Source organism: Lycorma delicatula, chromosome 1, assembly GCF_047948215.1.
Source record: "Lycorma delicatula isolate Av1 chromosome 1, ASM4794821v1, whole genome shotgun sequence".
Classification (NCBI taxonomy): Eukaryota; Metazoa; Arthropoda; class Insecta; order Hemiptera; family Fulgoridae; genus Lycorma; species Lycorma delicatula.
In genome coordinates this window covers 176,631,628-176,647,827 of record NC_134455.1, presented here as the reverse complement: position 1 = coordinate 176,647,827, position 16,200 = coordinate 176,631,628, and the positions used below count along the sequence as shown (strand labels likewise).

Below are 16,200 nucleotides of genomic sequence, written 5' to 3'. Positions count from 1 at the left end.
ATTTAAGATTTCCAAGCAGCAACCTCACATTCATTTAAACTGTCTTCAAATTCAATATCATTAATTAGTTTTCTTATTTGCGCTCCAACAAATAAACCTTTCTTTGTCTTTGCTTCACTTATATTAGAGAACTAGTTTTTTAGAAAGTGAGATCTAGTTCCATCCATTGCTTTAACAAAATTCTTCATTAAATCATGCTTAATATGTAGTGGTGGAAGGTAAACTTTTTTCAGCTTTACTAGTGCTGGACTCACAACATTCTTCTCTCCTACAGTCAATGTTTCTGTTTTTGACCACACTTTTTAACATAATAATTTTTCCTATCTCTGCTGTCCCAATCACACAAGAATCAACATAATTTAGTATATCCAAGTTGTAAATCAAGTAACAATGCTATCGCTTTCAGATCTCCACAAATGTTTTTCTTACTGAATAACATCCAATTCAAGTTGTATATTTTCATATGCTTCTTCATGTGAGCTGCATGAGCTAAAGGGACTGATGGGATATTATTTGCAATATGAAGAAAGACTTCTTTCAAACTATGCTTTGAGAAGTCTGTAAAAATACACCACTCATAAGGATGGTGCATATTTCGTAAAGCTTCTAGTAAACATTTCACACCATTACAGTAAACTAACTCCTCAGACTGGAAGAAGAAACGTCCAAATTCACACTGCCTGTCACGAAAAGCATTTATTTTAACTGTCTTGTAAATGATCCCATTCTTTCAGTCATAATGCAAAAATTTCTGTTTGATTCTTGAATAAATTTAGATCACAAACGAGATCATTTAATTCTGACTGATTAATTTAGTGTGTTTCAATATTTGTATTTTCTAAAACGTTTGGGTTTCTCCTTATTTCATCATCTGATAAATCTACACAACAATCAACATCAACAGCTTCATCTTCATCTAACTCCCATATTTTTTACGGTACTGGAATTGGAAACTGCAGACTGAGAGGCCTTAACAGTCAACTGTGAGGCAAATAACAGATGGAATATCAGGATATTTAACATGTCTAGCTTTCAATGTTATCCCTGATATTTTGTTACACGAAAATAGCAGTCCATGAAACGATCTCCAACTTCTTTCCATTTCACTTCTGTGAACTCCACTTCTCTCCAAACCATTGGAATTGCAAATATCATGTGATGAGATCCATTCAACCATCCAGTTAACAGTGTTACACATGAATTGCAGTAGATATAAGGAGCCCAGAACCTGTCCTGATCACCTACTTTACATCCAAAATATATAATTCATATGATTTTTTTCAGGGGAGATATAGTTTTCCTCTGTGACTTTAATGTTACCTCAATGCAAATGTCACAGAAACTAACTGGATTGTTAATTTAAATGCACCGCATTTTTATTAAAAGATTCACTGCAATAAACTCACGAACAAATAATAACATTTTATACACTTCATACACACATTAATGTATTATATACACTGACTTAGGAAAAAATAAAATCATACATTAGAAGGAAAAATAGCTGTACCACTAACTGTTACACACACAAGAGCTCATGCTTGACTGATGTAGTTTAATTTTCTCTTGGTTACCATGACACATTGTTTTTTGTTTGTAGTATGACATTCAGCACTGAATCATCAAAACAAAATCCATATACACTGTGCAATGTTGATTAATAGTGTGAGATTAATTGGTGACACATTTACATTTAGAAAAAATATGATATGAATCATATGTATATTATTTGTAATTGTTTTAATTACTATGTATGTAATACTAATACTTATTTTACATGGTTATTTATCAAATCAAATAAATTGTAGTTTATCTAACAGCTTAACTGCTACAATAAATTATCTACTGCACTTACAACTGTTCATGCACATGTACTTGCTGGAAAATAAGATGAGCCATTACAAATGATCTGAGGCCAATTGGAAAATCCAAACTTCACATTTGAAATCAGCGCCCAAAACTACAGAAGATTTAGCAAATAATGACCATGTAACAAAATCATTGTTGACCAGTGTTATTTTACTACGGGAGACACATTAGTTTGATGATCTACACTATCATTCCTTCCTTTTTAATGTGAGGAATAAATTCCAACTTATAATTCTTCAAGAAAATCTAAAATAAAAATAGTACCAGCAGAGTTATTTACTTGTAGGATAAATATAATTTAAATTTTAGATAGGCTTGAATTCTGATATACAACAATATCTGGCTCTGTAGAGATGGACACGACAAACCATTTTTCCACTTACTTTCTGTAATGTGTCTGGATTGGGATGCTTGTTATTTTTTGGTGAAATTATGTCATTTTAGACTGGTTACAGATTATTCACACTTTTGATGTATACGATTTTGTCCATTTACGTTTATTATGATTTTTTTTGGTATTTGTGAATAAAAGGGTTATCTATCTTTGGAGCTAAATTTAGCATTGGCCCAATTTATATCAACATTTCAAGTTCATAAGACTGAATCCTTTCAAGAATAAGCATTTTTGTAGATAATTATTATGGTAAAAAATCATGCCGCCGGATTGACTCTTCTGTAATGTTCAATGATGAATCATTTGACTGATTGGTACCCTTGACTTCTAGTACATATTTTACATTCCATTCCCCATCACGTCAAGAAGGCAATTTCTAGGGAAGGTTAAAGTAGTCAAGAAGAGGTTATAGAAATCTGCTAAACTACACACAAGTGAAGTGATGAAGTTCCCCAAGATGAAGATTGGTTTTTCATCGAAAGGGCAGACACTATTCATTTTATAAGCAAAAGAAACTTGGAAACACCGAATCCATGACTGCAGCACCGTCGCTGGTTAGGACCGTTTCAGTATGCCCTGTTGTAGTAACTTAGACATAACCCATTATGCCATGGACCAGCTTCTTGATAATTTTTTGCATGCTCGTATCCAGTAAACCAATAAAAAACTTGTCTCCCAGCTCTTTCTGCGACTTTCGTGTCACGTCTTGGTTGCCGACAGCATTTTGCGTTTCATTGTCCTAGGACCCTCAGCAATCACCATAAGCCTCAGCAATGCCAAGGACATCCTTTCCGCCTTCATGGCCACTTGCTGCATATGAAATGAGAAACCCTTTGACCTATGGAGCCGCACTCACAAGTATTTTGTCGCTTCCTTCGAAGCGATCATTTCTCCATCGACTTGGACAGCAAAAGGGGATATTCGCTGCCTCCCTGTCATTACTACAATTTCAGTTTTCTTAGCTGACAGCTGCAGTCCTGTGTCTGAAGCCATGACTTGATCTCAGTAGTCCTCGTAGCTATCCCCTCCATCTTCTCCAGCTTCTTTGCCACCAATACTACCGCCAAATCATCGGCATATGCCATTAATAGTACTTCCGGCGGCCACTCCTATCGAAGGAGGTTGTCATACACCACATCACACAAGATGGGCTCCAGATTGACCCCTGCGGCACATCACGCTGCATGGACACGACGACTTCCTCCCCTTCCTCAGACGTGATATTTAAGTTCCTTCCACTGAGGTACAAATGCATCATCCTCAACAAGTAAGGAGAAATGCCTCACTCCTCCATCTGCGGCAATATGGCCACCCACCTCACCGCATTGAATGCAATAGCGACATCCAGGAAAACGACCAGGGGAATTTTCCTCACGTTTCTAGACCCTCTGGCCGCCGTCTCTACCACCTCTGTCACTTTTTTAACAGCATCCATTGCGCTTCTTCCTTTCCGGAAGTTATATTGCTTGTCCGAGAACCCTCCCCCACCCCCCCCCCCCTCAAACATTCTAACTCCTCCTGCCGCCTGTTTGCCAGAATAACTTTGAAAAGTTTCCTCATGCTACCAATTAGGCAAACCGGCCTTTAACTTATTAGGCTACCCTCTCCGCCAACTCTCTTAGGATGGAGAATCACTCTCGCCATCTTCTATGGTGTTGAGAATCTCTCCTTAAACAGACATTCATTAAATACTCCCAAAAAAATGTTCGGGGAGGCTTCTACCAACGTCCTCATCGCCTCCGCAGGCAGTCCATCCACCCCTGGGCTCTTTCTAGAACGGAGTCGAGAGATCGAGTACCACAGCTCCTCCGAAGTGACAAGTGGTATCTCTGAGGCCGCCAACTTCCTCCATCTCGGCATTTCATCTCCCGGAAACAGGGTGAGCATTGTTTCCTGGAGTTGCATCTCAGGAAGCCTGGGGAGTGACCTTCCCAGCCTCTTTGTTCCCAATTTGTAGGTTCTCCTCCAGCTGGGTACAGATCTCCCTCCATATTTCCGCTTGGTTTTGTTGATGGCTCTTCGGAGGCTCCTTTCAAAATCTTTCCATTCTGCCATGGCTTTCTCTGTCACCTGTCGATCCTCTCGTCTTCTTAATCTCATGAGTATGCGACTTCACTACCAATATATCTGCATTGAACGCAACCGCACCTCTTCAAGGCCGAAGTGCCAGCATTATGGATGACTTCGTCAATATCAACCTCCTCCCCGTTCTCTTGTCGTACTTGCGCCAATGACTCTATAAACGCCGTCTGTAACAGCTGAAAATCCGAGAGCCCAAACATCCATGGCCCAGCTCGTCTTTCTTGACGTATCTCTCTATGTCCAACAACCACCTCAATACTTCGGTGGTCGCTGAGAGTCTCCTCTACTAGAACCCGCCATCGCCTAGCGCCCGCCATCACGTCCGTAACGAACGCCAGGTCGAGAAAGGATTCCCTTGATCCTCATTAAAAGGTAGGTATCTCTAACTCGTTGAGGCACCATACTCAACAATCCCATCAACTCAGACAGTAGCGGCCCACGCTCACTTAGGGTTCCACCCCCTAACTCCGGGCTATTAGCATTCAAGTCCCCAAGCACAATTACTGCATCTGTGTGTACTCTCACACCCGCCGCCAAGTCATCCAAAAACTTACGGTAGCGATCCATGCCGCTGTTGGGGGGGGACATAGCAACTAAAAACTACCACCCCTCCAACGCAAACCCAGACAAAGCCATCACCCCGGCCCTGTCGGGTAATAGCCAGTCCCGGCCTCACCATTATTATCGCCACACTATCTCCAGTATCCCTCATCCATCCAGCCTCCGAAACCACAGCCCAATTTGGCTCAGCAACCATCATAACGTCTGCCGCAATCGCTGGTTTACTCCTATTCACATTAAGCTGTGATATCTTTAATTTGTAGCACATTGTCCGCTATGTTCATAACGGCCCTTTGCACCACATCTTCTACAAACAACTCTTTCGCGGTAACCAGCCTTGATACGTCCATCTTTGCCGCACTGTAAACATTTCTTGGACCTATCTGGTCTCTTACACGATGCCGTCTTATGGCCCAAATCCCAACAGCGGTAGCACCGCCTCTGCTCCACGGCCAAGACACCAGCCCACCCAATTCCTCCCGAGGAAGAAGAACACCCATCTCGTAGCGTGTCTGGTCCCTACACCATCCCCTCGTTCCTAGCCATGAGTGGCTTAATCGGAGGAAGACACCAGCCCAATCCGGAGACGCCCTCTCCGAATTATCTTTTCAGCCTATCCACTAGGAACCGTCAGAAAAACCACCTGTGTACTTGAATGAGCAGGCCGCATCTTGATGGCCTGCCTCCTCTCCTCATCCAACTCAATTACCTCCGCTACCGTTCTAGCTACCTCCTCTTTTGTTGTAAGAGCGTCTATGTCTTTTATGTTAATTCTCTGTATTCGCTCTCTTTTACTCAGAGCTACCTTCACTCCGGCAATCCCTTCCTGCAAATTAACTCATTAGTTTTTCTGGCCCTTCCGCCTCATATTTGACTTTCGTATGGATATCTTCTCCTTGACCTTTGCATACCGAGAGAATTTCTTTTTCCCCTCAACTACTCCTTCCTTAACCTCTTTAAGAAGATCCGCAAAGCTCTTTCTTCCTTACACATCGGCCCTTCTCAGCAGGTACTCTGCTGGCCGATCTCTCTCTCTTCGATTTGGCCTTCACCACCATATCAACATATATTCCAGTCGTTCTATTAGTTCTCCGCCCCGCGTACTCCAAAGGTTTTCCGGTAACGCGGGATGTATCACCCTCCTCCACGCCGAGGACCACATCATGCTTTGCCGGCAAAAATATTTCTGCCACTCATTTCCTCAAATAGAGGAAGTCCCCTCCCCGATCGACGAATCAATCACCAGGATGAACACCCTCCTCTCGAAGTCTTCCACGTCTTCCCGTTGGAGAATTGTGACCCTCACAATGTATGCAAGCAGTTGGCCCACCTTCAACTGACACTTCATTGCCAGGTCCTTTATTCTCGGAGCCGCCTTAAAAATCGTCTCCGAGAATCTACTTTTAATTTTAGCAAGGTCAAAAACGACCGTTAAGTCTTTCTCCCCTTCAAGGAAAACTGAATCCTGGAGCTCCACGGTCTTCTCAAACCATTCTCTGCTCCACTTCTCTGCGCCACCAGTACGTCCAAGTCTTCATTTTTAACCCCTTCGTTCAGCTGGCGGAGTAGCTCCTTATCTGCAACATCGCTCCTCGTCATCTCCTTCCCCTCCGTGAAGCTCTTTTAGCTCCCTGGCCACCTGGCTCTTCTCAGTGTGCCTCATTAAGGTTCCACTGACACTAATGAGATCTTTTACATATCAATAAAGCTCTCCCTGGCGTGTGCCTTCCAGCCTCTTCTCCATCTCTAGATCAACTAGTACTGTTTTTGCAGAGCGACTTCTCTTTCTTCTCTCCTTCCTCTTCTCCTCTGTCGCTGCAGCCTCAGTTGAATCACTTGCGTCGAGCAATGGAACTGTATGCGTACTGAAGCGCCTGCTGTTAAATGCTCTGACTTCTTTTAACCATTTTCCCAGTAACAAAGCTTACACGCAATTGCTTACACAATAGCTTACGCTCAGCTACATATTATAGCTTACCTATATAAGCTACCAATAGTCCCTACAATAATAATTTTTCATCAAAGAGATAACCAACTGCTTCTCGATAACACAAAAATTATATTTAATTAAAATTAAAATTAATGTACTTCTAAAATGTCAGATGTAATCAACGTAGATAACAATTATCAATACTTAAACTACACGATAAGAAATAAAATTCTCATAATCCATTGCATTACAAACACACACACAAACCAATGACAAGCAATTTTAAACCTTATTGCCCACCGGCAATAAAGCTATAATAAACAAAACACACTATAAACAAAGGTCGTCCGTTATCCAAACTCTTTATATATATAAAAACACGTCCAAATAATCAACCACAGTTACCAATGTACAGTCCAGTAAAGTAAAACCGCAAAATCCGATCCAAAACTAAATAAACACAGAGCAATATAGACCACGTCTATTCTCAACAAAATCTCCCAATCTACTCTAGTTATCTGTACTTAGAAATCCTCCTATGTGCAACCCGAGTGAAAGATCTACAATAAAAAAGAAGTATTTCCTAATATTTCCGTTGCACGATGGCAATTGGAAAATTGGGCTATTAGACTTCATTTTTTTTTTTTTTTTGTCTTCAGTCATTTGACTGGTTTGATGCAGCTCTCCAAGATTCCCTATCTAGTGCTAGTCGTTTCATTTCAGTATACCCTCTACATCCTACATCCCCAACAATTTGTTTTACATACTCCAAACGTGGCCGGCCTACACAATTTTTCCCTTCTACCTGTCCTTCCAATATTAAAGCGACTATTCCAGGATGCCTTAGTATGTGGCCTATAAGTCTGTCTCTTCTTTTAACTATATTTTTCCAAATGCTTCTTTCTTCATCTATTTGCCGCAATACCTCTTCATTTGTCACTTTATCCACCCATCTGATTTTTAACATTCTCCTATAGCACCACATTTCAAAAGCTTCTAATCTTTTCTTCTCAGATACTCCGATTGTCCAAGTTTCACTTCCATATAAAGCGACACTCCAAACATACACTTTCAAAAATCTTTTCCTGACATTTAAATTCATTTTTGATGTAAACAAATTATATTTCTTACTGAAGGCTCGTTTAGCTTGTGCTATTCGGCATTTTATATCGCTCCTGCTTCGTCCATCTTTAGTAATTTTACTTCCCAAATAACAAAATTCTTCTACCTCCATAATCTTTTCTCCTCCTATTTTCACATTAGGCGGTCCATCTTTGTTATTTCTACTACATTTCATTACTTTTGTTTTGTTCTTGTTTATTTTCATGCGATAGTTCTTGCGTAGGACTTCATCTATGCCGTTCATTGTTTCTTCTAAATCCTTTTTACTCTCGGCTAGAATTACTATATCATCAGCAAATCGTAGCATCTTTATCTTTTCACCTTGTACTGTTACTCCGAATCTAAATTGTTCTTTAACATCATTTACTGCTAGTTCCATGTAAAGATTAAAAAGTAACGGAGATAGGGAACATCCTTGTCGGACTCCCTTTCTTATTAGGGCTTCTTTCTTATGTTCTTCAATTGTTATTGTTGCTGTTTGGTTCCTGTACATGTTAGCAATTGTTCTTCTACCTCTGTATTTCAACCAAAATTTTTTTAAAATGCTGAACATTTTATTCCAGTCTATGTTATCGAAAGCCTTTTCTAGGTCTATAAACGCCAAGTATGTTGGTTTGTTTTTCTTTAATCTTCCTTCTACTATTAATCTGAGGGCTAAAATTGCTTCCCTTGTCCCTATGCTTTTCCTGAAACCAAATTGGTCTTCTCCTAACACTTCTTCCACTCTCCTCTCAATTCTTCTGTATAAAATTCTAGTTAAGATTTTTGATCCATGACTAGTTAAACTAATTGTTCTGTATTCTTAGACTTCATATCATAATAATATCCCGAACGTACATAAAGAATTAATATGTTTTTTTTTCTGTAAGGATGGTAATATATTTTTCTCAGTCTATGCATGCACGAAGTGAACGACGAATTCTGAAGTTAAAACATGCAACCAGAGATTGTTCTTCCAGCAAAGAAGATGAAGTAGGTAAATCATTCACCAATGATGCGAATCATGACAGACCTTAATTCTACGAATATAAAACCAAAAGGGATCTGTAAAAACAGAAAACAAAGTGTAAATTGGTATTGCATGTCGACTATACTACGGTGATGGTTAAACTGTATTTTTCTTACAAAGTAATCCTTATACACTATTCGCTTTATTCTCAGGTTCGATGTTATAATTCTAGAAATTAATTTACGTCTTCAGGAGTACAGTCAAAATTTCTGGTGCGAACGACTTCGTGTAACTTTATCATTGCAAAAGATTCGTATACAGGCCATAAGGAAATCACTTTATATATGAGGTATTTCCAAACGTGGACACAAGCGATAAGATAATAGATGTACCACACATATTTATACTTTCCGGTGAATATTGTTCAGACTCAGTTTCATTTCATGTCATTAAAAATTATTTCAGAAGGACTTTAAATTTTAAAGGTCTTTCTGTCAGCTGTACATAGCTCCATTCGGCTTTACTCGGCTCCTGTCATCTGCACAGCTCCGGCGGCTGCAGTCGGCTCCTTCCTATTATATAAATGGACTGTTGTTCAAATGCTAGTCAGTTTTCTACTAGCCTTCATGGACTCAACATAATATTGCAAATAAAGTTCAGTTATAAGTTCAATGATATTACATATAAATTTGCAAGTACAATAATATTTATATATACACATGTTACATATTCAATAAAAATAGTTAACTATAAACTACAAAAGGCTTTATTTATTTATGAACCAACAATAATAAAAAATTAGAATGATTACATCTAATCAAGGTTAAACACCAAGACAACAGTTATTCGACAAATATTAAAACTATTATTAAATATAACCGTTGGCGTGCATTACTAGAACTTTAGACCAGTGAACGTTTGACGACCAAATAATAGTGCTAATTTATTCGATAATAAAATCAAAGATATATAAAAAAACTTAGTCAACCAAATCTCAAAGCGTTAACAAGGGAAAATTACATTCCCCAAAAACAATCGGCTTCACCGTTAAACAATAATACCCAGCAACGGCCAACGCCATATCAAATAAAACCATTTCAGAGTTTCACTTGCATGCATGTGGTGCACACGAGTGAAGCTACTTGCAAGGAAGCTACTTGTACGGTGAAATACACATCATAATGCATTCTCGATATTCAATATGAATCTGATAGTAACGAAATTAAAATTCCCATTAATTAAGAAGACCCTTACACCTTCATGGCAGCGTTATATCTGATCGAAGGAGTTGAGGCGGTTGTTGGGTTGTGAAACCGAAAAAAACGTGTAAGTTCTCTAACAATTAACCATTGTCTTTGTTTATCCAAGAGATCAGGCATGAGATCGTACAAGAAGTGATGGGTATAGTTCGAAATTCGAGTATCACACTTATAATGAAAAGCTCACTTGCATTAATAATAGGGAGAAGAAGGATGTGAAGAGTATTGGCTTAACTACTAAGAAGGTTTAACTACTAACGGAGACTACAGCATGTTTTGTTAAAGCCGCTAGTTATTATGAAAACTATAGAAGAATCCTATCAAATGTCAAGCAAAATTAATCTTATTCCTGATAAGACTTTTCTTTTTCTGTTTAGCCTCCGGAACCAATGGAAGGTATTATTTCAGATGATGAATGAGAATGATATGTATGAATGTAAATGAAGCGTAGTCTTGTACAGTCTCAGGTCGACAATTCCTGAGATGTGTGGTTAATTCAAGCCCAACCACCAAAGAACACCGGTATCCACTATCTAGTATTCAAACCCGTATAAAAGTAACTGCCTTTACTAGCATTTGAAAGTTAGAACTCTCGACTTCGAAATCAGCTGATTTGCGATGACGAGTTCACCACTAGACCAAGGAGGTGGTCTTGCTGATAAGACCTGCTACAAGTTGAAAACTACATAATTGATTGGGAAATCCCACAAGTAATCGTAATAAAAGAGATACAAGTAACCAGTGGCGGCTCGCGTATAGGCACTGTGGAACTGCAATATCTCCTATTTCCACTTTATATTACCGATAACATTTAATATAATGAGTCCTTTTTTATTTAATTCTTTCTTTATACTTTTACAATATACGAATATAATTCTTAGGCTTAATGTCAATAACCATCCTCCAGTTTATGAAAAAGACACAAAAATTGTTGTATGGAACTGCTTGCTTCACAGTCCAGCGGCGTGGTGTTTGGCTGTTCTGCGCATGCGCACATAGGAAGCTGGCTGCGAGGCAAAGAGAGCATTTCGTTCCGCAGTGCCGACCCTGGCGTGCTGGTGGAAGATAGCTTTTTTTTTTACTCTTCGTGTGTTGTGCTTAAAAATCGTTTACCATATTCTTGAATGTGATAAAGTATAGAATTAGATTATTATCGTGCTTTCAGCTATTCTATTTGATTCATTTTTTCGATTATTTTATTTTACAGAAAACATTAACCATGGCCTTGAAAAGGCCCATAAAAAAATTTTCTGGAGCAGCACCTCCACTAATTTTAGCTACGAGCCGCCACTGTGAGTAACTCTCACCTCCTGCCACCAAGGAAGCTACTTGTACGGTGAAATACACATCATAAACGGACAAATATTGCTACGTCATTATTGTATTTCAAATAAATCGGAAGAATAACACGTCAAACCTAATTCGTCATCGAATTTCGATTTACGTGATATTCATAACATTTGGCTCTACTTAAGTTCTACCTACTGTGCCTTTGGAAATATTCAAGAGAATGGACTTGTACTTTACATTAATCACAAGTGCTGTTACCAATTGTACTACAACAGAAAGTCTAACGAACCTTTCATCGAAGATTCAGATCTCGTATCTCACTTTTATGTTCTGAAGATGAAGTTTTTTTCACAAATAGAATAACCGCGTTATGTCGGCTGCGGTACGTAAAATGGCTAGTTCCTGCTTAAAGTTCATCGAGATCCTATGGAAATCTTTAAATAATCCCCACAACGCCAATTGTAACTAAAGAATTGACGTAAAACTAGCCAAAATTATGTATATACTAATATATAATTTATACACTTATTTTATTTTTGTGACATTTCAAACTCAAGTAACATATTTTACCTGTAAATCAACATCCAGTCTGTGTGTAAAGAAGTCAATTTAAAAGTCGACCTGTTGAACAAAATTAATGAATAACTGTATGATGTTAATTATGGTTTTATACTTCCCAAGTACATAATGTTTTTGTTACTATTTCATAAATTAGTGGGAAAAGAGAACTCCCTTTTTCCTCATTCCTTTCACCCTACTGGGAATACAATACCGTCAAGTGTATTGTATTGGGTGAAAAAGTGGCTACTTTGGGCCACTTTTTCATGTTTTCACTAACTTTTCCGCTTTTAGAAAATATAATATATGGATTTTCAAGTCCAAATTGAGTTTTAACAATTAACATGGTGTAAAAAGTAAACTGTATTGTTTTAAAAAGATGTTTTCCTTTTTTTCAATTTTTTATTATTTTTAAAGTTTTGGACCAAAGTAACCCGTGTTTGAGGCTTCTTTGGTCCATTCATTTGACTTATACAAACTGAATGGATTTCATATGTAGGACTATTGTACCCCTTGCATAAGGGTCTGCTAATAAATTGACACTGCAAATTAGCAAAAAAAAACTATTTTATTATATTGAAATGCAATAAACCAGTTCTAGATATGAAAAACAATTTCTCAAAACTTGTCCTTTATTCTTATCACTTTTGTCGATGCTGAAGTTTTCATTCTAACTAATAATCAGTCATCTTTTTTTTTATCGGCCCATTTCCAGGACTTTTTGGTCTTGGTCATGCAGTCTATTGTACGGCCTGACTCTTCTCCATTAGGCAGATTTGTTATCAAACCAGGATAGTACTTTCCTGCATATTTGACTATGATAAAGTCTCCTTCTTCTAAATTACTCTTTAGATATTCTGGTTCCAGTAGGTTTTCTTTGCTAGGCTCACTGCTACCAATTTCTTCTCCAAAATCTTTAGATTCACTTTGATAAAAGTTGGAACCGTCATCAGAACCACTGCAGTCATGGAAACTGTAAGAACTGGAGTGTTCAGATTCAGTTTCTGGTGTACATGGGCACCCTCTTTTTGGCTTAGGCATAGACGTTGGTACTCCTTCCAAGTCTATGTCATCTGTGCTCGATTCATCAATTTTGAAGAGACACTTTTACCTACTGGCACATCCAATTTCTTTCGTTTCTTTCTAGGACCTTTTTTGGTCAAATCCTGCATTTTTTCTGTAAGATTTTGCAAGAAACTGCTGCTTACATCCTTTTAAGAGGGCTGCTACGTCCTTTTGAGGCAAGGGCTCCAGAACTTTGGTTCTGTCAAGGTGTATGATTTTTTTATTTTGAACCTAGATATCACATTTTTCTTCTTGTCTGCATACAAATAATCAATCAGCTGTTTTAGAAGTTCAGGAAACTGATCCTTGGGCAAGTTTGTCATTGACTTGTTTTTTTCTTTCCACAAATTCAATATTTTACGCCACTCTCTTTTCATAGGACCACTATGGTCCTGTGAAAAGAAGGACCAGCTGTTGGAAGTTTGCCTTCTATAGGCAACATCCAACGGCTGGGTGAGGTGAGTAGAGTTTGGCGTTAGGTACACAAACCTTATATTGTTTCCCTCATATGCTTTTAAAAATTGTAGGTTGATATGAGAGGTTAAATTATCTCCTATCACAATCTTGACTTCAGGCAGCTTTTTCAATCGAGGAAACAGGGTTGAAATAAGCCAATGTTTGAATGTCCCCATATCAAACCAACCACTTTTGGTTCTATTATACCTACATCCTGTAGATCCACCATCTCTCCATGTAGACGTGTTCAGACTTGTACACCACATAAGGTAATGTGTCTCCAGTTCCATTTCTTCAAAACATTAATGAGTACAAGATTATGTAGACTCCATAATGTGTTCTATATACTTTATTCCTCTTTTACAAATAACGTTACTTGACCCTGGGTCATCTCGTAGATTTGTCTCAACATAGTTCCACATATTTTCATTTGGCAATCACTGCCCAATCAGGTCCTGGGAAATTATTTTTAAAGTTACTTACTGTACACCCCTGCTTGTCAAGAAAGACCTGTTTGAAGAATTTAATGGAGTATCTCAAATCAAGATCAATAATTGGAAATCCAAATTCAGCCAACTTGTTGATATGAGCCTCAAATGAACGTTCTTCTTCTTCTTGACAAAACACTGTGGAATGACCATGTTTTTTTACCTCATTTGCCTTAAGCTTATTTATTATTGTACTTCTAGGTATATTATAATACTGACTTGCATCTCTTTGTGTTCTTAATCCACTTCTTATGTCAATCAAACAAGCTTCCAAGGTCTCAGCATTGTAATCGGCATACTTTTTCAAACCTGCCTTTCTTTTGTAATTTCTCATCATGATGTCCTCAGCAACTGTAACAAAAACACCTACAATGACAGTTTACAACAGTAACATTTGAAAAAAATGTTAACATTTTTTAAGATTTGGTGGCAAAAAAGGTGTTTGTTAGTAGCTGGGGTTACTTTGGTCCTGGCACAAAGCAGTCCCAAAAACTAGTTTTAGGTTATGTTTATGAAAACTTTAAAATTTATTGTCAAAACAAAAAATTTAAGGAAAAACTATGATCATACATTGGTAACGGTTACTGAAGGTAATATTTTGGCACTTTTTTTTTTAACTCTTCCAGATTGCTTCACAGGAAAAAGTTTGGAAAGTAAAAATCATCACATATAAGCAAATGTTTGCAAAAACTCGTGTTGCCACTAACAAATAATTAAGTTTACCCCAAACTATTAAATTAGCATCAAATAGGGTACAAACTATTTTTGAAGCCCAAAATCTCTCATTTATCTTGTATTACTTATTCAATAGAAAAATTAATAACTTCTTTTTTGTGTTGGACCAAAATAATCCCATAAGGACCAAAGTAGCCCTAGTTGATGGTAGTTTAAAGGGAAATTTAAAAGTAAGTATTTAATTAATTTTGAAATTGGCATTAGTTGAAGATTTTATTTTCATTTTTACATGTACCTACGTTCTTCTTTCAGACTGAATGAATAAGCATATGCAGATAATTATCCTAACTAAGAATTCAATTGCTATAATAATTTTGTGGTGGCTAAGCCACTAAAGATAGCAATAAAATGTCTAGGTGCGTTAAAACCCGTGTAGTTATTCTTTGCCAACTGAGAATTATCTTTCTGTGTAGGGATGAGGAAGGTTGAGGTAGGGATATTAATTGCCCAGCAATGCTTTTTAATTATACTCTGTGGGCATATTGTAGAAGACTGCAGGTAAAGGTCATAGACCTAGGAACTGGAAAGATGAATGCTGTCATAGCCCTTTATGGACACCTCTTCAAGAATTTTAATTAAAGATACAACATTAGGTGCATTAATCAAACTTTAATTCTTCTGATAAATAAAAAAAAAATACATCCATTTTCATACTAGCTATTTCTTATCCCACCTAAGATAATTTTTCATTTCGATTCATGTAGTTTGCAACCGAACTGTTTCTGTAAATAAAAACCTTATAACAGCATACTTTAATTACCATCTTTCCAGGTTTGAAGTGAGAAATCACTTTGCAAGATATCTATATAAGTAAAGATAGGTCTATGCTCAATAAATACCTTATGTTACAATATTAAAATAATATTTTTAATTTATGTAACTGAAAAGAATATCATTATTTTTGTTTTTCAACATAGAATGGAAAAATTAAACAGAGAAAGCCTGGACTAGATATAAAATTAACAATATAAAATAACTTTTTTATAAAATGCAAGAGTGACTACACATTTATTAAACAACGATGACTAGAAGAATAAAAACTGTAGAAAAAATTTAATTCTTTTTTGGTTTGTCAAGTTAATTGTTTTAAAAGTTATAAACTGTTTATGTGAAAATGGAATTTCTTAATGTGTAGATCTGCTTTAATGTGGTGTGCAGGCAGTCTATTAATCTATTTTTATTTTTATTCCAGTTAATCACTGTTATAAACCTAATGAATTACCATGTAAAACATCAGAGAAGTGCATAAGCTTCTGGAGTTTATGTGATGGTGTAAAAAACTGCCCTGATGAAAGTGATGAACTGAACTGTGGTTAGTATTCTTGACATTTATTTTAATATATATTTAATTAATATTTTAATTCATAATATTTTTAATTATAAAATGGAATAAAAATTTCTCTAAACCTAATCTTGTCATCATCACTGTTCCACTATATTAG

At 37.2% G+C, this 16,200-nt stretch overlaps 1 protein-coding gene across 2 annotated transcripts in view; it reads left to right on the top strand.

Annotated features, from left to right (window-relative positions):
• The window catches only part of LOC142325745 (uncharacterized), a 95,458-nt gene that overhangs the window by 13,070 nt on the left and 66,188 nt on the right, over positions 1-16,200 (top strand). For both annotated transcript variants that reach the window (XM_075367784.1, XM_075367778.1), the window contains exon 3: positions 15,951-16,070. In XM_075367784.1, the coding sequence (XP_075223899.1) occupies positions 15,951-16,070 (120 nt within the window). The remainder of the gene's footprint in view (positions 1-15,950; positions 16,071-16,200) is intronic.